Raw genomic sequence first — 20339 nt, forward strand, 5'->3', positions numbered from 1 at the left:
GTCCTTCTCTGATAACAGCAACAGTTTTACCATGAGTTTTACGAGCTGAATGTGAGAACGTGTCTTAACTAAAGAAACGTTTTGAAACGTGTTTAAAAGTGACAACACTGCGTATAAATGTGATAATGGATTATTGTTTGACGCTGGTACAACTTTCCTGTTGTAGCTTTTTTTGGAAACATGATTTAACCTGATTCCCTGGTTTTTACAGACGCATGCAAAATGAGTTCTGGTAAGTGTCTCAACATTGTTTTGTCATTCAGAAAAGCAGAGCCACCACACATGCCCTGGTCACAAACAATATTATAATGCGTTTGTATTGGAGTGATGAAATACAGTAGAATCTACAGTAGAACAGCCTCTACTGTACTTTCCCTTCAATGTCAAGGTCAGCCCATAAAGTCAAGAAAATGTGCATCATGCAATAAATAATACAAACTGTAAGTGTCATCTTTAAAGCAAAAATGACAAATATATCTAGTTCCAGCTTTTCTTGTCATGTGTATGATGGTAAACCAAATATATAGAGTTTTAGACAATATAAGACAATATAGGCAATTAATATAACCCAGGGCTCCAGACTACGACCACCATTATTAAAGACAGTACGAGTCATTTTTAAAACAACTCGCAAATTTGATTACTTTCTTTATTTCATTTTATTTCATGTTGAGAAGGAGGAGGGAGCGAGTCTGTCAGGGTTGGCCAATGTGTGTGAGAGGGGGAGAGTCCGTGAGGCGTGATTAGTCAACGTGGGTAACGTCATATATACCCCTCGTGCGTCTCTCGCTTTCGTAGCGTCTGTCACTCATCGTCCGCACGTGCTGTTGCCTATGGCTGTTGCAGACGTGTTTCCGTCAAAATCATGATGTTGCATATTCCATAATACATTTGCGAGTGGTGAACTTATATACTGTCTATGTGAACTGCAGCCGTAGATCATCCATTTGTTTGCTAAAGACCGTACATTGGCAAGATAAATGCTGCATAGTAATAGCCGATAAGAAGTTAGCCTTAGCCTAACGTTAGGGTTAGCCCTCCTGACGTCTTTGTTTACGGTCCCATGGTTTTAACCATAGACAGTATATAAGGTTTTGACCCTTAACCCCGCTTGCCGGCACTTCCGGTCGGTTGAGCTCATGGCTGCGCTGTGTTGAAAGACCTTTAGTCCAGTCATTTTAAGTCAAAATGAGGGTCAACCTAGGTCAAATTGCAACAGAAGCAAACTCAACTGATTTTGTATCCTCATTATGTCCTGAGTAAGGACATATAATGCCTCCATGTATTTATGCTCATGGGTAGCCTAAATGGGTTCCATTCAGACCAACATTAAAGGTGCTCTAAGTGATGTGACACGTTTTTTAGGCTACAACATTTTTTGTCACATACTGGAACTCTGTTTGTTATGGTTCGTGGGGAAGGTTGGCACGGTTTGTTTTTGTTGCCGTTTGTGGAGCCTGGGCTGTATTCAGAGACCGTGGTTTTTTTTTTACAGTGTGTTCAGGGGACAGGCAGCTAGCGGATAGTGAGGAGATGTTTTCTGTATGTGATAAAAAATGTTGTAGCCTAAAAAACGGGTCACATCACTTAGAGCACCTTTAAGGGCTACAGTGCTCCCGGTAAAAAAAGTTAATCTGGAGCCCTGTAGACATTTTTACTATAGACAAAAGATCAAGAAGATTATCAGCAGATTCATCGATTATGTAAATAACTGTACATATTGACCACATCTAAACATAGATGGGTTTTAGCCATGTCTTACTTGTTTTAACCACACACTCTGTCTCTGTTCTTCCCCACAGAGGTGTGCCCATTCTGCGGGAAAACTTACAAAAGGTTGAAGAGTCACCTGCCACATTGCAAGGCAGCAGCAAGCTCCAAAACACCTCCAACCAAACATGATGTCACAGTGAATCAGACAACATTGTCTTCTCAGTTGGCCGCGCTATTGTCCAAACCGACTGCAAAGTCCACACAGACATTGTCAATAACAGCAAATCCACTATCAAAGAAGAGTAAAAAGATCTCTGTGGTATCATCTGCACCACCAAATGCATCATCGTCGTCAGAGTCATCATCGCTGAGTTCTGCATCAGTTCTACCATCAACTAAGAAGAAGAAACCGAAGCTGTCCGAACAAATCAAGACAGCCAACATGCCCTCCTCCACGACCATGTCCCTCACCTCCTCCCCATCGCTACCTCTGTCTCCCACCACCTCTAAGCCCAAAAAGCAGAGTCTACGCGCTTTGATAGAAGCTGCAAAATCCAAACAGGTTTCTAAGGGATCACTGAAGGGAAGTAGATCTGCCTCAGAGGACCTGCCTTTAGGTTCAACTCCATTTGTGGCAGATCCTTTCAGCTCCAGAATTACAGCTGGGACCAAAACTAATCCCGACAAAGACTCAATAAAAGATGACGCTCATCCTGCCTTTCAGTCCACAGACACCAAACCCAAAGTTGCCTCTAAAATGAAGGTTTCTAAGACGAAGAAGGCTGCACAATCCCTTTCAAAAACCAAAGATACCTCTACCTCTCTGGACTCTAAAGTAAATGAAACTACTAGTGCAAGAGCCCATGATGACTTCTTGGTGGACAACGAGGGGGAAGTCGAGGATTTATATGTGAATAAGATGCTCTTGAAATCAGGAAGTGGTCACCTGGCCAGGATTACCCTCCAGGATGTTAAAGCCACGTTAGGCCGAGCTAACGGCACCCGTCAGTCCAGCAGGCCAAGCATCCTGAGCCAGATTGAAACTACTGATGATCGAAGCAGCAAAATCAGACTTGGTACAAGTCTCAGTCCAGTTCCACTTCCAACAGGGAATCAAGATAGCTGTTTGGTTACGACTAAAGCTCTGTCAGATCAGCCGCCCTGCAACACTTCACAACATACAGAGCTACAGTCAGTTAAGAGACAAAGTTCAAAGTCTGAACAAGCAACTTTACTCTCAAAGCAACAGCTTGAACTAACCTCCCCTGCTGCTCCCCTCCTTTCTGGCCATCTATTGTCCCTGAAGAGCAAAGCCACATCCCCTCCACATACTGTCAGCATGAATCAGGGGCTGAAGGTGACAGGACTCCTTACGATATCACCATCACTCACAAAGTTGTCTAGCCCTTTGCTGGCGGCGAGGGTGGAGACATTGAGAGCTGATGATGGGTTGAAGTCGCAGCTCGAGGTCAAGAAACAACACACTGCTGATAATGGAACTAAAGGTCAGTATTTGACAGTAAAAAGTGTTTATCCAACGTTGGAACTTTTTTGGTAGACTGAAATGTATAAGACTACAGATTTGTAGTAGAGTGGGTAAACCCAGCCCGATCTGCAGGCGTTTTGATTTTGCCCCGCAGCTCAGGCTGGAAACCTGTACGTTTATCTATCCTGCTTCCATTAGAATTTTGCGGGGTCCAATCACAAACTGGCTTATCCACCTGGCGCGCTATAGGCGGGTTTAACACGATGACGACAGAGAAGCGACCAAGCAGCTTCTGGTTTACATTCAACATAGCAGCCACCGAAGCGCAGCAACCCGTTGATGCCGCTGTCGCTGCTACGCTGGTCTGATTGGTTGAAGGACCATCCAATTTCGTACAGTCATTTGAACTATGCCCGTTGATCACGCCTCTTGTGCAGTAGAAAATACAGAGCAGACTCCCCAGACTAATGTTCAGTCTTAAAAGATTGAGCTTGGTCTGGTGATAGCCAGACTAGATTTGTAGTCTTATCTACTTAATCTTCAATTTCAGTTTGTGATTAGTCTATATCCACGACACTCCACTTCTGGGATTGCCCCGTTGCCGCTGGAAATTCCGCCGTATGTCCTTCTTTTCGGCCGGATTTCCGTTACCTTACACTTTCTTTGTGTTGGAATTTTAAACTCCGGTGGATTTATGAGGACTATGGTTAACTGCTAGCTAGACTATCTGTCGCTAAAACAACTTTTGAACGTACACACGTTCCACCAAAACAAGATCCTTCCCGAGGCTTCCCATGGCGATTGTGATTGGTTTAAAGAAATGCCAAACCAGAGCACGTTTTTCTCCCATCCCGGAATTAGGGGTGGGGGAAAAAATCGATACAGCATAGTATCGCAATATTTTCTGTGGCAATACTGTATCGATTCACAGACGCCAAGTATCGATCTTTTATTATATATGTGTTGGTCAGTTTGTCTGCTTGACTATCTGATTTTGTAGCAACACAATTGAAGTGAGATGAACAGAGAAATGTATCTTTTTAGATAAAGCAGATGTTGACCCAAGTTTCCTTTTTGGGACATAATTTGAAGTTGGAAAAAAGTTAATGAATTGCAATATATCGCAGAATATTGCAATATGTAATCGCAATAATATCTTATCGTGACATAAGTATCGTGATGATATCGTATCGTAAGGTCTGTGGTGATTCCCACCCCTACCTGGAATGCTGTGTGGACTAGCCAGACCCTTCACCACAGCGCTGTGGAGGAAGGTCTGGCAAAGCGAGACTCGTTTCTGATTGATCATGACAAATGGTAATATTGCTAACCAAGGACTACTTTATTTAGGCAAAGTTCTTCATCGAACTTAGGCTTCTACAGTTAAATATTCAGAAAGGTTTTCCTAGAAAAACATGTTTGCATTCCTCAAAGTGAGGTACTGAAAAAACAACAACATTGTTTTGGTATCTGCAGAGGATGTGTTTTGAGTGTGTATTCATCTGAGTCAGTGCATTGATTCTTATGGGTGTCATTATTAGTAGGTGCTCTGACACAGCGGAGTCTTGGACAGGTGAGACTGAGGGAGTTGCCAGAGTGGCTGGCCTGCAAAACGCCCAGCCATCCCAAAGACGTGGTGGAAATGGTGCAAAGAGGTGAATAACACACTCATCTCACACAAAAACAAATACAGTATATGTATCACTCAGAAAACACACCACTAGGCCTACTGTTTGCGTAAGCTAACCTGGCTGCGATATTACGAATCCCACTATGGCCACGCCAAGACCCGCCCTTCAATAGCATTTATTGGCCAGCCGTCCATGCTTATGCAAAGTAACGTAACCCCATTTGTACAGGTCCTATCCCCTGACCAATCAGCTATCCTAACATTAACCACTCGAGGTCAAATGCCTAACCCCAACCAATCGAGCTGCTTCGTAGGGCGGGTCTTGGCGGGTCTTGGCAGGTCTTGGCGTGGCCATAGTGGGATTTGTAAATTTGCAACCCGGCTGCTGGCTATAGCTTCGTATTTAACAGACAGACATGAGAGTGGTATCAATCTTCTCCTCTGACTCTCGGGCAAGACAACAATTTCTTTAAGTATTTAGTAAAGTATAAGGTTTTTATGTATGTTTTTTTTCTTTCCTCTTCTGTGCTTCCATCAGGCTGGCAGTGGTATTACAAGAGGTATATTGATGTGAAGAAAGGTGGTGTAGGTGGAGTGGGCATGTTGTTAGCAGGCTACTGTGTGCTCGGCTACATCTGGAGTTACCCTCATATAAGTAAGTGCGTGGATTCCTCTCAGTGTTGCTTTGTGTACTGGGCTGCATAGATTTGGAGCTAACTGAGCATGTCTGTGGCTATTTTTTTTTTTTTTTTTTTAGAGCGTGATCGCTGGAGGAAGTACCACTAATGTCAAGGGAAGATGTTTGGATAAGCGTGACTCTGTACAAGGGAACAGCAGCTTTGACAGAGGGAGGGTTCAGGACTTTTAAGACATCCATCTCTTAATAATATCTTATTTATCCAGATCCTAACATTTCCACAGGGTTTATGTCTGAGAAATTGATTGAAGTTGATTGGCGTCAAATCAAAAGTTAAACAATTTAGATAAAGCACTTATTTGTCTGGAGAGAGCCTGGCTCTGTCCAAAGGAAACAAAATGTACCTACCAGCACCTTTGAAGCTCACTGATTAACCCGTTCTTATAACTTGTTTTTCAAATCTGTACAATTTAATCAGGATACCATGACAGTTTTTGTTTTTACACTTCAGTTTTTGGTCCAGATTAAACAAACGAGCCATAATAAAGGCAAATTGTGTTACCCTTTTGATAGAGCCAGACTAGCTGTTTCCCTCGGTTTCCAGTCTTTATGCTAAGCTAAGCTAAGCTAACCTGCTGCTGGCTGTAGCTTCATATTTAATGGACAGTTATGAGAGTATGGTGTCACTACCCAATATGAGTCGAGTTCAGATGTGAGTTGCGCATGTGTCACTTTGCGACAGCCCCACACAGGTAGGCTAGACCCGTTAATACATCCATGGCTAGACCAGGTTTCACGCAGATCTGCTGTTTTGCTGTTAGCCACAGAATAATGAGATAGGTACATACATTACATAGCAGTAATTTATGATTTAGTGTAAGGCATCACATTTTCACACCATGATCCCTGATGGCAGTTCTAGATTAGAGGCTGAAGTAGCCTACAAGAACCTGCTAACGAGAGACTTCTGTAATGTCAATACAATAAAAATGGACCTACATAACGAAGTTCGTTCACTGCTGGCTACAAGTTAGCAATCAAACACAACAAAGGCTGTCACTTGAATGGCGTTTTGGGCTAACGTTAGCAATCAAATAATCATAGATAGCTAAAACGTTTGCCGGATCCGGATCCCTTGGCGTCATGCCCTAAAGCGTTTAAATCTGAGCATGTGCAACTCACATCTGTGCTCGACTCACATCGGGTAGTGACAATGGTATCTATCATCTTACTTAACTCTTTGCCATGAAGGAAATTTCTCAAAATGTCTAACTTTTCTTTAACAACTGGAAGAGTTGTGATTCTGATACCAGCCGTTTCATTCTCAACTGATTTGCACCTGCATAGGGCACCTGAAATAAAAGCCTGTGGGCACTGCATTATTTATTTACTAATCTGTTTTTATATTATTTAGTTTACTTTGTATCTTGTTTTATTTTGAGAAGGGAAAATGTTCACAAGAGAACTACTTAAGTTTTTAATTAGGATTTCTATTGTTTAGAGTCCCACTGTGTTTCCCAAGGGCTCCACTAGGTGTCATTGTTGTGTTGTGTAACCAGAACCAAAGGGGCTGGGCAGCCAAATGTTTGAGTTTTCTTTGCTTCTTTGTGCAGAGGCATTGGTGCTGGGGTCCATGAGAGGATTAAAGGGAACCAACAGATTTTTTAACTTGATTAAAATCTTACTCTGGCAGCCTAGATGTAGAAAAAACATGGGAATCTAAAATGTCCTGACTTCAGTATCCGTGAAAAGATCATATCTGTGTAGCAGAGGGTTACAAATCTTGTTTTTCTTTTCCCTGTCACATGATGTTATTATGCATGCTCAGTCCGTCAGTGCCAGTATGTGAACACTCACAGAATAGTAATGGAGGGACGCTGAAGGAGGTTCTGATCTGGACTGGAACAGTTTGTTATTGTATTCAAAATGAATTTATTGTTGACTCTCCTTGCTGCTGTAGTGAACACACATTAGCTACAAAATGAAGAAATGACAGTATTTTTTGTAATGATTTTTCTTGACGCCGCCACTTCTTAGCCAACACAATAAAAAACAATTTCCTTTTTTTACATTCTTATTTTCTCCATACAAAAATTATAAATATTTTGTGTTTCACTTTTCATTTTTGTACAAAACAACAAACAACAAATCAAGTGAGACCCAACAACAGTGAAAATGAAGACAGAAAAAACATATCTGCACAGAAAACAGGAAAGAAAAAGCACAGTATGTTCCCACCAAGCCCTCAGACAATGATGTGCATCCAGATAACACGTTTCACCAACACGTCCCTACTTTGTGCAACTCCAAAACTAACTTTCTTGTGGATATAAGTGCTAAAGAGGCACAAAGTCTTGCAGCAACCACTTGAAGGAGCAAATAACAAATCTGACCCTTACATGTCATTAGAGAAGCAGGAGTTTTCTCAGTGTGCACTGGTAAATATAAGAGGTCTATAAGGGTTGAGGCAGAGATACAGGCGAGCTGCTATGGCCACTGGCACTCAAACACAAAAATAGAAGACAGGTGTGTTCTCTATCACCTCATACAAAAGGCCTATAGTCTGCAGCTCCTGTAGCCTATTGGCAAGCATATTTCATAGACACATTTATAGGAGAAAGGTGACACTATCTAGAATCAACCCCCAAGAGCATTTAACCTACGCTTTGGTTCTGTGTTGGCTTTGGCAGAAATCCCCCTTTCTTGCTTATACCATAGATTTCTATTTGCATAAATGCCCTTCCAAAAACAGAAATACATAGCCAATATTTGGGATTAATTCTTTATCATGATGAAATATCACAGTAAGTGAAGTTTGGGCTCTAAGAACTAAATGAAAACTCAACAATTCTCAGACACAACCAGAACACAGTGGGAGCTTCAGGGGCACAGCTGCAGAGGAAACACTACAGAGCTGTTGTCACCAGCACAAAGACATAAAGATCTGACGGTGATTCTGGACAAGGCCACACTCTCTCCTGTCTTGAGTTTTGGTTGCGCTGCTGAGAGGGAAAGGAGAGGAAATATGGGAAATGCTTCAGAAGAAACTGTGAGAAAAACATCATGGGGGACCCAGCCAATACTTGGGAATAAAGTCAAGAAGAGTATGGCATCAAACAACCAAACTACATGAAAACACATAGTCATAGACCAGTGTGTGTGTGCAGATTAACACACACACACACACACACACACACACACACACTCTGAGAGACATGTCATGTCAAAGCATAGATAGCTGGATATGAGCAATATAGAATTATATGCAGAAGGCAGACCAACATACGTACAATCAATGATCATCATTTGAACTAATGATGATATTGTCATTTTCACAAAGCCGGGGAACACATCATAACAAACAAAAACAGTCATCTTTTTAAATGTTATTTCTAAAAACAAAAATAAAGAAATAAAAAATCGAAATAAAAAGATACTGAAACATATCTTCCTCAATCTGAGGACTAAGCTCCCCTGACACAAAAAACACTGTGAAATGATAAAAGTGGTTGAGATCGAGTAGCTGTCCTGTGTCTGTGTCAGGGCTTGCATACCTTTAAGGTACAAAAGAAAAATGCCAAAGAAAATGTGACTTAAGCACAAGAAATAAAGCATTGCTGAGTACAGTAACACTACTATATATGTATATGTGACAAGTTTCAATGGTTTCTAGTGTGATTAAGAGGCTATCCTTGTTGCAGGCAGCTGAAAGCAGGCGAATAGATTTTGGTTCTGTTCCAAATATTCACATTCTGTTTAGCCTAGCAGACACTGGATATCAACGACAGCCACATATTCATATAGTTCCTGAAATAAGCAACAGTACGTTTAGTGCAATTTGTCTATGTGAATGTGTCTCTACTGTAGCATGGATCTACTTAACACATTGTACTAAAGCATGTATGTGTGTGTGTGTGTGTTTGTAATGCAGGAAGAAACTAAGTAAATGGGTATTTTTGAATAGAGCTCCTTCATGTAAACACTTCAAAATAAAAACCTAGAATTAGGCACAGAGTCGTCATTTTGTCCCTCCTCCCGCTCCCTGTTTTTCAGCATAGGTATTGGGGGTATTCAACTGGCACAAAATGAATGAGGCTTTGTGTGAAGAAAGGGACACTCTTATATTCAAGCTACTGAAATTGCAGACCCTACTCCTTTAAAATAATGTTGAAGTAAACAGAACAAGAACATTTTCCGCCCGTGCGTACATTGCATTGCACACATTCCCGGTTCTTTATGGGTCATTTTAAGAGCCTGCGTTCATCTGGCACCTTGATGCCTCAAAGCCCCCCCAAAAGTAAACCAAAACAAACTAAATACATGCTACATGGCCGGAGATAGTATCACAAAGATAATAGACATTAAAGACGAGTCAACCTCTCTTCACACAGCGATGTGGGGGGGGAATACAACACATATTACAACAGGAGAGTGGGACAACAACAACAAAAAACGTACGCACACAAAAGAAGTCGAAACCATACATTGGGGATGACATCAGTCTTAACATTCCAAGATGCTGTTGACTGCCGCCTCTAGAGCAGAGTCTGTGTCGGTGTGAGGGGGTGAGGTGAGCTGAGGGGGGTACTGGGGCTGGATCGGTTGAGAGGACAGCGGGTGAGACACCTGGTAGTGCGTCTGTCCTCTTGACGTTGCTGCCAAAGGTGAGGGGTTACCTTGGGGAAAACTGTTGGCAGCGATGAGGCCGTTGTTGCCGGCGCTGCTGGGCCCGTAGTGTTGCTGGGATCTCTTCAGTTCCAGGACACTCTTGTTTTCTAAGAGTGAAGGGTGGAGTCTATCTGGCGCACCTGGTACTACAGCTCCACCCCCTCCCGGGTCCCCATACCCGGGCTTGGAATCTGTCCTGTACGGCGGCTCCGTAGAGCCTCTGTCTGACTTGGACGACGACTGAGAGGGGAAGGGATCTTGGAAAAGTTTCGATTTCATCCCACAGCAGAAGTCTTCCAAGAAGGTGTCTAAAAAAAAAAAAAAAAACAGAAGAAGAGAGGGAGAGTTAAATAAAACCTCTGTGAGAAAATTATTTGCTTTACTCTTCCTTTTTTATTTTATTTACCTGGATCCACTAGTACCATGCGTTTGTCTTGTGTCAAGTTGCCGCGCTCCTCCTGGTTGAAGGTCCTGTCGATCATCACCATTTCTGATGACGGACTGGAACGCTGCAGGGAAGGGAGAGGCAATCCGTTAGCCCGGTGCATGTCATGACATGAAACGTGTGTATAAAAGTATTTGCTCATGTGTGTGCCTACCTCAGCTTCCACCAACAGTAGCCGTCTGTATTTGTTCACCATGGCATGTGTCCTCTTTAGCACTTGAGTTGCAACTACCTCAAATTCTTCATCCACTGTAAAAAAAAAAAAAATACATGGATACAAGTACTTTAATTCTGCAAACAAATTTTACTTTTGCAGGTACATGCATAAACATGCTATACTTCAGGGCTGCAGTTTTCTGCCTTGCCTGCAGATTTAGGGTAAAGCTAATCAATTTAAGGCTGTACCTTGTGAGAACTCCTCCTGGCTGGGTGGAGCCCCCTGGAACACGTGGTACGGGAGGAGTCTTTGCAGTGCATCATCGATTGAACTGAATCGACGCTGATCTAGGGTCTGAACTCGAGCATGATCCTTCCTCAGCTGTTGTAAAATCCTACAGGAATGACAGGAAAAAGAGACAAGCTCTTTCAATGGCCAAATGACAAACACAAGACAGCATTTGACGTATGAAGAAATATATCTTAAAAGGTCCCATGGCATGAAGATTTCACTTTATGAGTTTTTTTAACATTAATATGCGTTCCCCCAGCCTGCCTATGGTCCCCCAGTGGCTATAAATGGTGATAGGTGTAAACCGAGCCCTGGGTATCCTGCTCTGCCTTTGAGAAAATGAAAGCTCAGATGGGCCGATCTGGAATCTTCTCCTTATGAGGTCATAAGGAGCAAGGTTACCTCCCCTTTCTCTGCTTTGCCCGGCCAGAGAATTTGGCCCACCCATGAGAGAGAGACATCATGGCTTTCAAACGAGCTAAGTGGCAGTTGGTCAAGGCCATACCCCCACCCTCCACCTTGCCCCCCCCCCCCCTCTCCTCCTCAATAGCTACAGACACAGAAATGGCACATCCTAAGGAAAGCTCATTGTGGGACTGGCTCTAGTGGCTGTAATTCTGTTCCAAGGCTGAATTTCGGGAAAGAGACTTCAGATACAGTATTAGGGGACCACTGAGGCCTATATAAAAGCATCCAAAGAGCACCATGTCATGGGACCTTTAATGATACACAAAAACTCTTTTTTTCTCACATTTCTCCTCTTGTAAGTGGTGGAAGGGCAGGTCTCTTCTGAGCACTGACCTATAAAGAGAACGTGAACATAATACATTTTAGTAGCATATTTACCCTATCAGCATAATCCAACTTAAATACACACCATATACATCAGTGAAAAACAGAGGGTGTAGGACGAGTGATATACCTGAGAGTTCAGCTTTGAATCTTGAGTCATGGTTGTCATGGCTAAAGAGAGATCATGCAGACAACAAGGCAACTTATTTAGTGTGACAGACTACATTTAAATACGTCATACATTGACAAAACATTTTTATTAGCCTTTGTTACCATGGATGCCGCTGAGATGTGCCTGTTTTAGGGCAGGTGATGAAGAATTCTGAAAATGTTTAATGAAAGGGATGTCAGATAACAGTTTTCAGGAAAAAGGAAATGGGTGAAAACGAATGAAATGCTACCAGCAACTTGTGATTATACCTGTCTGTAGTCTTGTTCCTGTGTCACAGTACCAGCTAAAGGGGACAGAGAAGTGCAATTCTGAGTTTGAGTCACTAGAAGGCGCTGAACGGGGCTCGACGACACTTGGCTTTGACCGCCGATCCCTGCCGCCGCTGGGCCAACGAGAGTCAGACGCCCAGGAGCGCACGATGTCTGCACAGGGTTCGCACAAGAAACTCCGGTCCATGTTTGAGTCACAACCCCTCCAACCTGACTCCTACTGACTGCTCCCTGATTAAAAATTAGCTGGCCTCCTGGTGGTGCAGTGAAGTTCTGCCCCGCAACAATCTGCACCGCGTTTTGACTGCTAATTAGGGCATTTGAGTTGGGGTCAGCGGGGCCATTGTGGATGGTGCTAGCTGGAGTGAGTGCCAAAGAGCTGGGCAGCAAGAACTGTCCCTGTGGTATATTTGTCTGGGCCTGTGCTTGTTGCTGCTCCAGGGGCGACTGCACTACAATGGAGCCATTGGCTGTGTACTGTCCCCCAGGAGAAGCAGTGTTAGCGTTAACTACGTTAGCCATGGTGGTGGGAGTGGCCTGAAGACCAAGGCTGTAGACAGTCTGAGTCCCAGCTTGAAGGGGTTTAGGCTGGATAGGTCTGACAAGAGTCTGGGTCCCTCCCGGGCCTCTCTGGATGATGATGTTTTGAAGGGGGATGTTTTTGAACGGTAAGCCAACTTGGCCTACCTGCCCTTGGTTAGGGGCAAACACCTGCCCCCCTGTAGCGGCCCCCGCTGCAGCTACAGGCGTACCCGGCCTCAGCACAAGCTGAGAAGTTCTCTCCAAGCTGCTCAGAGTCATCACACCACCACCCGCCCCAAAGGAGCCCAACACCTGGATGTGCTGGGCGGAGCCATTGGGCAGCTGGGACACCCCTTGCAGGAATTGACCTGTGGGGAACGCAGCTGTCGCCGGTGTTACCACACCCACTCCCCCTCCATAACCCCCAGAGACCAGCTGGGAGGGGAAGGAAACAGGAGCCTGCACCAAAGTGGGAGCGGGCTGGGAGTCTAGTAAGGCCTCCTGGGCCAACGTCTGCTCCGTGATGTCGGCCTCCATGAGAGACTTCTGTAGTATGTCAAAGGGCTGGTCCTCTCCCCCGAAATCCACCCCTCCAGGGGAGTTCCCAGACCCCAATTCATCCTCGATAAATGAAAGGGTGCTGGAGAGCTGGAGGCCTGCCCCTGTTGAATCCTCACAGAATTCACCCATTGTTGAAGAGCCATCCTTGAGGCCAGAGTTGGAGCCAACCTAAATGAAGCATTTAGAGAAAATGAGCAGAAAGTGGAGAAAAAAAACTGTTTGCATGTGAACTGCGTATAAGACAGCCTTCACTCTAGGTCTGTCTCATAACACCCGTGATGCTTTTTTTTTATCACCTGTACAAAACAGGGAACTATTCCATGAACTTTTTATAATATCATTTGTATCATGTAGTTTGTTTTGTTGGATCAAGGTAATCACTGGTACACTCACTGTGTCACTAGAAAAGAAGGATCCATCCGACCCATAAGCTGCATTTGTTACATCATCCTCCTCAATCTGCAGAAACAAAAGAGGCAGTTTAAAAGAGCTTTAGTGGATTCGTTATGCATTAAAATGAAGTAACTATTCAGAAACACTTGGCAAGGTATGACTGTAAATACTGAAAGAGATACTAACAGACTTGCTGTTGCTGCCATGGAGATAGTCATTCAATGCATCCACATCTCTGAAAAGGGTGCAGAACAGATTTTAACATAACATAAGTTTCTTTTCACTTATGTATGGTTTAAAAATGGCTTAACTGGTCCTGGAGCAGAGTGACAGAAAATACTTTGGATCGGACATTGGATTAGTTACTTTATCTAATTCAGCACAAGATGAAAAAATAAGTTTGCAGATACTTGAGCAAAACTTAAGGAAGTGTAAAAATGTGTGGCCACACTGTGAATTGCATGGTGAAGACAAATGTCAGTGCATCCATTCATAAAGTGATGGTATGTCCATAACATAAATGCCAGTTTTATAAAGGGTTTTTTACCCTAAAATATCCAGAAGATGGCGATCGTCCTCATCATCCATGACACCTGAAAGAGTACGGGGGGATAGAATGTAGCAGGTGAGGAGATGGTATGGCTGGTGTGAATTTTAGTATAGGTTATTCATGTTTAAATTTGCATTGAGCAATGGCTTCATTAATCATGACAATGAACCCCAATTGATCACTTTTTAACTGAAGTAGTAGTGTATGAGCTGTAAACCCTTAGCATATGTAGCATTATGTTAGTAGTAAGTACATCTCACTCACAGATTTCCAGCAGGAAGCATGAATTCAGTCATTTAACACCCTTTGCTTCCTGGGCTGCAGGGTGAGAAACTGCATTTAGTAATATTACGAAAATAAAATAAACATGCGAGATAGAGGGCGTGGGAGTGTTGGAGAGTAATGTAGGTGAGATAATGAAAGAGATGAATGTGTGAAATGGGGGAGTGGGGAGAAAGAGGCGGACAGATATGTTATTCAGTGCTATGGGAGTAAGTTAAGGGCAGGATGGCCTTCATCCCCTCCTACAGATGTTTGTCTCTGACACACAAACTCCCACCCATTACCCTCCTCTGCTGTCCCACATTGGTTGTCTGCACAGACTGAAAATGGCCAATCGAGTGTAAATAACTCCACCCTGCTTCCTTTATACCTTGAATGGTTGTTTCTACTAAGAGGTGTTGGCTTTATATTATGTCAGCCAGCAAAAGTGTGCAGCTATCTTGGTGCTAAATTATAAAAGGGGGACAAAACTAAACCCATGAGTACTAATTTGATCCAACAGAGTAATGGGTTATGAGGGTTTGGATACCTATCAATTGACTTTGTCTATCATAATAGTTGTTTTAAGCAATGTGGAGCACATGGTGAGGGAATATGTCAGAAATTCAAAATTCCTATAGTCAATTAATCCAGGATTTGAAATATAAATGCTCTTTCAATCATAGGTTACATTGTACTGTGTTGAAGTCCTGGAGAAACGTAGGCTGTGTTCCTGGGTAAGTGCAAAACGTTGCTGCAATGCTACAAAATGGCTGTTACCATGACATAGGCTGTCTTTACAACAGAGCCACGTTCAGCCTCCATCTTTAGTTCAAGGAGAACAAAGAACGACTGGGCTGCTGTACAAAATAGGCTTTTTAAACGTATGGCACTGTGACTTTTTAATACCAAGAAACCTACTAAACGCTCATTATATTACCGAATATTGTCATTTTTTTGTAAAATACCCACACCAAATAGACTACGTTTTGTCGTCAGTGCTACCACAGGCAGTGAGGGCACTCTGTCCTTCAAAAGTGGACAATCAATGCTTTGTAAAATGTGGGGAAGCAATGTCGACCTTTCCAAACAAAAAACGTAATCCAAACGATTAACAAAGTAATAAGTTTATTACACAACAAAGCTCCAAATGCGGACGGTTTATATGCAGAATAAACAATAACACCACAATCCTTTCAATAATCCAAAAGAATCAAACAAAAAATGCAAATGTTAATACCAACGTGTTACCAACGTTAACGTCAACAGTTGAGCACTTTATATTCCACCAAAAAAAAAGTAAACTAAAGCATAAAGCATGCCTATTCTGACAGAAATGAGCGTTTAATGTAGCTCAAAAGCATTTGCACGTTTGGCGAGAATATTGATCAGGGTTGTTAAAATAAAACCATATTTTCTAGGAATGTGTTCATGTTTGAGCTCAAATTCATAAGTCGCCGAAATCCGCCCTAGCATGCATGCCTCGACGCAGAGCAAGCTAACGTTGGTCCCTGCTGTAGTCCTGCTACTGTATGGAGCCGTATGGTTGGTTTAGTAAGCCAGCTAATGTACAGCTTGCAAGTTTTATTTCCAAAAATAGACTGAATCGACAGAATGATAATCGCATTCAAGCAGCACAAAACGCCCGTCGCTGACGTGATCTTTCTTTCTCTGTTGGGGAGGCTTTCATTTGTCCTCTATGTGGCTCATCTGCCAGCATGAAAAACGTCACATTTGTCTCGATATACCGAACGGACGCGTTTCAATCGGGGGATTCTGTACCAGCCCGTGTTCTGGTCGGGTAGCTCTCCGGGCTGGACGCTCAGCAACATTTTAACGATAAACACCGGCCTGTTCTGGTAAGCTAGCCGCGATGTCGACGACGCCTATTTTGGAAACGTCGGGTGGAATCCGTCGAAAATGCCAGAGGACTAAACCGTGTCGAGCCATACATATTTATCCCGATTTGCACAACATAAAGACGACTCAAAGAGGCAAACCCTTTACTCCTGTCTCACTCCTCTTGAAACCCAATATCTCCATTTGGCAACTTTTAATTTGCTCCCCCCTCCTTCTCCTCCTCCTCCTTCTCCCTCTCCCACTCATATATTTTTCGCACTGTCCCTGTTCTGTCTCGGATAGATTTTTCTCTCCGCTCAAACTCTCTTCCCTCCCTGAAGGAAGGGAGGAAGGAGGTTGTGTGTGTTTTTTCCTTGAAATTTTTATCACAAAATTATAATACACTCAAAGGGAAACTCACCGTCATGAAAAAGCAGTGCCTTGTCAACGGGGTTTCCTCGCCATCACCGCACGGGTTGTTGGGGTAGTGCACAGAACAAGGCAACCCAAATCATCAGTCCACAACGGTGGCATTCAAGTCTCTAAATCTGAATAAGAAATATAAAAACAACGACAAGTTTTTAAACACATATTTTTTTTTTTTGTATTACTATGAATTACAATACCACTGGCCTAATGAATACCAGATAAATGTTATTAGACTTAATTATTACCAACGGTAGAGGGCGGGCCTCTGATGTGTGCTTGTGCCACACCTTGACGTTTCTCAGGTATGATGACCATACTGTATATTAAAGGGCCTAGTTACCCACTAATTTACATATTTTATACTTGGACGATAATTAAAAAAATAGCCTATTAAAGTAATCAATTTTGTGATTGTGTTATGAAGATTTTGCTTAAAATTATATTAATAATTGCTATTTTAGTTTTTACCTTCTGATATGAAACTACAAATTGTATATAAATATAAATTAATATAAAATGTAACATGTCATACTGTAATAATGGCAGATTTTAACAAGTATTATAAAAATAGATAGCTTAAAAAGGTACTGAGTGTATGTCAAGGATGAAGGGAAATGCTAATTTTCTATTTTGTGGAGACAGGGTAAGGGTTTTTTATTTGATTTTCAATAATTTGGCTTCTGCCGTTAAGCAAAATACACACAACACACTTGTTGGAAAAATATAAACTATAAAAAGAACATAATAGATAGATAGATAGATAGATAGATAGATAGATAGATAGATAGATAGATAGATAGATAGATAGATTGTCTGTCTAAAATTTTAAAAATACAAATCTCTTAGTTTCATAAAATGTATTGCATTCGCTATAAACACTATGATGCCTGCATCGGGTAGTTGCTTTCATTTTGTCTACATTCCATCTGTCCATACAGATAAACCATAAATAACTAATAATAAAACATTTTAGACAGGCACATTAACAATTACCAACAATTGCCAGATACATTTTGATTAAGTATTATATGTTGGTGGGTTGAAGGCATGTTACTAAAACATAAATAGATTTTAGGTTTTGTTTGATTTTTTTAATGTTCATTTACAATCATTGTCCAGGTGATTCACTGCGATGACATGTCCGATACAATAGGTGGCAGTAAGCACCTTTTAACTTTGGCCTGCAACAGTCACGAAGAAGAAAGTGTGTGACGTTATCACTTCCGCAACAACGAACTGACAGTGCAACAACAACATGGACGTAGTGGCTGAAGTTAGCCAGGAAACTGGCTTTGCCGGCGAAAGCGGCGCAGACAAGATACAAGAGCGACTACAGAAGAGGCACCAGGCGAGGGTGGAGGATGCTGAGCGGAGGAAGGAAGCGAAAGAGAGCCAGTCCGTCGCGGAGGAAAAGGGCGAGTACTTCTACACCACTTTCAACAAAGAGCGGGCGTCCATCGAGGAGCTGCTGTCCAGTTGCTCCGGAGCTGACCGGGCTGCGGTGACTCGAACACTGGAGGAGGCGACGGCCAAAACGGTCCAGCTGCAGAAGTTTCTTAATGACAGCATGTTGTTTCTGAAGCAGTACGACCTGAGACAAGCCCAGGCCGCTCTCCAGAAACTCCAAACCTCCCTCACTGAGATCCGAGAGGAGGCTCTGCCCAAGAAGAAGTTTGGCTTTCGAGCTCGCACTAAAGCAACAGATCAAGTCTCTGCACCAGTGTCAGCCACACCTTTACCTGATGCCGGCACACCTGCAGATTCTGGTAGCACTAAGGTGGATGGAGCTGCAGCGCCTGAGCAGTGCAGCTTCTCCAACATGGACAATGTGAGTCTGACAAAGACAGCTGAGGAGATACAGAAACGAGACGTGCTGTTGACTCACCTGACTAACTGCAAGGTCCGTCTGTTTGGTGCCCCCAGCACGCTGCACCTGAAACACATCGACAGCTGTGAGATCCTGTGTGGGCCCGTGTCTAGTTCAGTGTTCATTGATCACTGTACAAACAGTACTCTGGCTGTCCCCTGTCAGCAGCTGCGGACTCACAACACCACGGACACACAGGTGTATCTGCACGTCACCAGCCGAGCCATCATAGAGGACTGTCGTGGAGTGAGCTTCGCCCCGTTCTCCTGGTCTTATCCCACCCTAGAGGAGGACTTTACTGTGGCTGGCTTAGACCAGGACAGAAACAACTGGAACCAGGTGGATGACTTCAACTGGCTCGCTGCAGGAACACCTTCCCCTAACTGGACTGTCATTCCAGAAGTAGACCGGAAAACCAACTGGGACCCCTAGAATTAAACATTTAAATTTTTATCTGCCAAAGTAACGTGTCAGTCAAACCATCAAATGAAATGTTTTCAGCCCAAATACACAAATATTTTGTCCAGGTTATTTCACAAAGCTCAATGGTTTTAATTAAGTTTTTTTTTTTTTTTTGGTTAAGTCAGTGACTGGGTTTATTATTTTTTGCTGTTGTTGTTGGTAGATGTCATCCACTGATTGCGTTGCACTGCTACATAGAGCTGGAGAAAAGGGTAGTATGGATGACAAGCTTAAAACTGCACTGAGATAAAAAACAACAAATCACAGTGGGACCTTTGGTACAGAAGAACATCACATCTCTGATTCGTTGCATCCACTCTTTTACCCAAATGAAACTGGTTTGGAGATTTGAAGGCTTATATTCTTCTGCTCACGCTTAGCGCATAATTGAAACTAAACAGCAAAATGCAAAACTCTTAAAAATAGCACGACTTCACACGTGGCCGGGTTGGTCAGTTGGTAGAGCAGGCGCACATGTATTTAGAGGTTTATCCCTTGACGTAGAGGTCCAGGGTTCGACTCCGACCTGCATGTCTTCTCCCTCTCTCTCTCTCACATGTCCAAAAAAAAGAAAATAAATCTTAAATCTTAAAAAAAAAAAAGACGACGTCACACCGGGAAGGCTTATGTCTTTTTCAGTAGTATTCAGAAATTGTTAGATGTTTGTAGTTATCTCTGTATAATGCAAACATAAACTTCATAAATGTAGGATTTATTGCAGGAATGTTGTATTAGACTGCATGGCTAGGTGTACCTAACAAACTGGCACTGAGTGAAGTTAGCATAGGGCTGCAACTAACTAACATTTTGTATTAATCTACTGACCCCCGACCCTAAATTGCACTTGAATGCTTTAGTGGTGGTCTGATCTTACTGAACGCAACTCAATCTAATCTGTTCTTTGTAATAAAATGTACTGGAATGGAATTGAGACACAAATAAAAGGCTTCCTGCTCAACAACATGTTTGTTTCTAGTGTTTGCATGCAAATATACCCAGCCCACTTACAAAACACAAATTAACTTTTTATTTATTTATTTATTTAGCATTTATAGTAACACTCCCTCACACCCTTAAAAGGTGACTTACGATTAAAAATAGACTGAGACGAGGCAAAGCAAGACATGCATGACGTTAAGAAAACAAAACAACGCAGTAACAGTGATGTAATGTCGTTATAAACGAGCAGAGAGGG

General features: G+C 42.7%; 3 protein-coding genes across 8 annotated transcripts; 2 read left to right on the plus strand and 1 right to left on the minus strand.

The window, feature by feature from the left end:
- Positions 1-15: 15 nt before the first annotated feature.
- si:dkey-21c1.4 (uncharacterized protein C17orf80 homolog) lies at positions 16-7535 on the plus strand. Of its 2 annotated transcripts, none has more exons than XM_039788734.1 (5): positions 16-232; positions 1803-3218; positions 4741-4854; positions 5368-5484; positions 5587-7535. In XM_039788734.1, exons 1-5 carry the CDS (start codon positions 223-225, stop codon positions 5613-5615), a joined length of 1686 nt encoding a protein of 561 aa, XP_039644668.1. In that variant the 5' UTR covers positions 16-222; the 3' UTR covers positions 5616-7535. The 2 variants fall into 2 exon arrangements, with proteins under 2 accessions (XP_039644668.1, XP_039644669.1); XM_039788735.1 differs by having other exon boundaries at positions 4744-4854.
- bicral (BRD4 interacting chromatin remodeling complex associated protein like) lies at positions 7375-16908 on the minus strand. 4 transcript variants are annotated; one of them, XM_039788730.1, is made up of 13 exons: positions 16808-16908; positions 14551-14604; positions 14284-14329; positions 13923-13971; positions 13737-13802; positions 12240-13511; positions 12093-12141; positions 11950-11990; positions 11779-11828; positions 10985-11130; positions 10734-10828; positions 10541-10643; positions 7375-10442 (listed from the first exon to the last, which is right to left on the minus strand). In XM_039788730.1, exons 3-13 carry the CDS (start codon positions 14322-14324, stop codon positions 9970-9972), a joined length of 2385 nt encoding a protein of 794 aa, XP_039644664.1. In that variant the 5' UTR covers positions 14325-14329; positions 14551-14604; positions 16808-16908; the 3' UTR covers positions 7375-9969. The 4 variants fall into 4 exon arrangements, with proteins under 4 accessions (XP_039644664.1, XP_039644665.1, XP_039644666.1 ...); XM_039788731.1 differs by having other exon boundaries at positions 14551-14619; positions 16808-16850; XM_039788732.1 differs by lacking the exon at positions 14551-14604 and having other exon boundaries at positions 16808-16874.
- On the plus strand, positions 15092-20105 carry tbcc (tubulin folding cofactor C). 2 transcript variants are annotated; one of them, XM_039788736.1, is made up of 3 exons: positions 15092-15152; positions 15234-15284; positions 17935-20105. In XM_039788736.1, exon 3 carries the CDS (start codon positions 18071-18073, stop codon positions 19112-19114), a length of 1044 nt encoding a protein of 347 aa, XP_039644670.1. In that variant the 5' UTR covers positions 15092-15152; positions 15234-15284; positions 17935-18070; the 3' UTR covers positions 19115-20105. The 2 variants fall into 2 exon arrangements, with proteins under 2 accessions (XP_039644670.1, XP_039644671.1); XM_039788737.1 differs by lacking the exon at positions 15092-15152 and having other exon boundaries at positions 15186-15284.
- The last annotated feature ends 234 nt before the right edge of the window (positions 20106-20339 follow it).

The sequence above is a fragment of the Perca fluviatilis genome, chromosome 21, assembly GCF_010015445.1.
Source record: "Perca fluviatilis chromosome 21, GENO_Pfluv_1.0, whole genome shotgun sequence".
Classification (NCBI taxonomy): domain Eukaryota; kingdom Metazoa; phylum Chordata; class Actinopteri; order Perciformes; family Percidae; genus Perca; species Perca fluviatilis.

Excerpts from the sequence above, each read along its gene's own strand:
- si:dkey-21c1.4 (XM_039788734.1), top strand. Across the intron at positions 3,219-4,740 it reads TGCTGATAATGGAACTAAAG|TAGGTGCTCTGACACAGCGG; the intron begins GTCAGTATTTGA and ends TGTCATTATTAG. Across the intron at positions 5,485-5,586 it reads CTGGAGTTACCCTCATATAA|AGCGTGATCGCTGGAGGAAG; the intron begins GTAAGTGCGTGG and ends TTTTTTTTTTAG.
- bicral (XM_039788730.1), bottom strand. The coding sequence starts at position 14,324 with ATGGATGATGAGGACGATCGCCATCTTCTGGATATTTTAGG. Across the intron at positions 11,131-11,778 it reads CCACTTACAAGAGGAGAAAT|GATTTTACAACAGCTGAGGA; the intron begins GTGAGAAAAAAA and ends TCATTCCTGTAG. Across the intron at positions 10,443-10,540 it reads CATGGTACTAGTGGATCCAG|ACACCTTCTTGGAAGACTTC; the intron begins GTAAATAAAATA and ends TTTTTTTTTTAG.
- tbcc (XM_039788736.1), top strand. The coding sequence starts at position 18,071 with ATGGACGTAGTGGCTGAAGTTAGCCAGGAAACTGGCTTTGCCGGCGAA.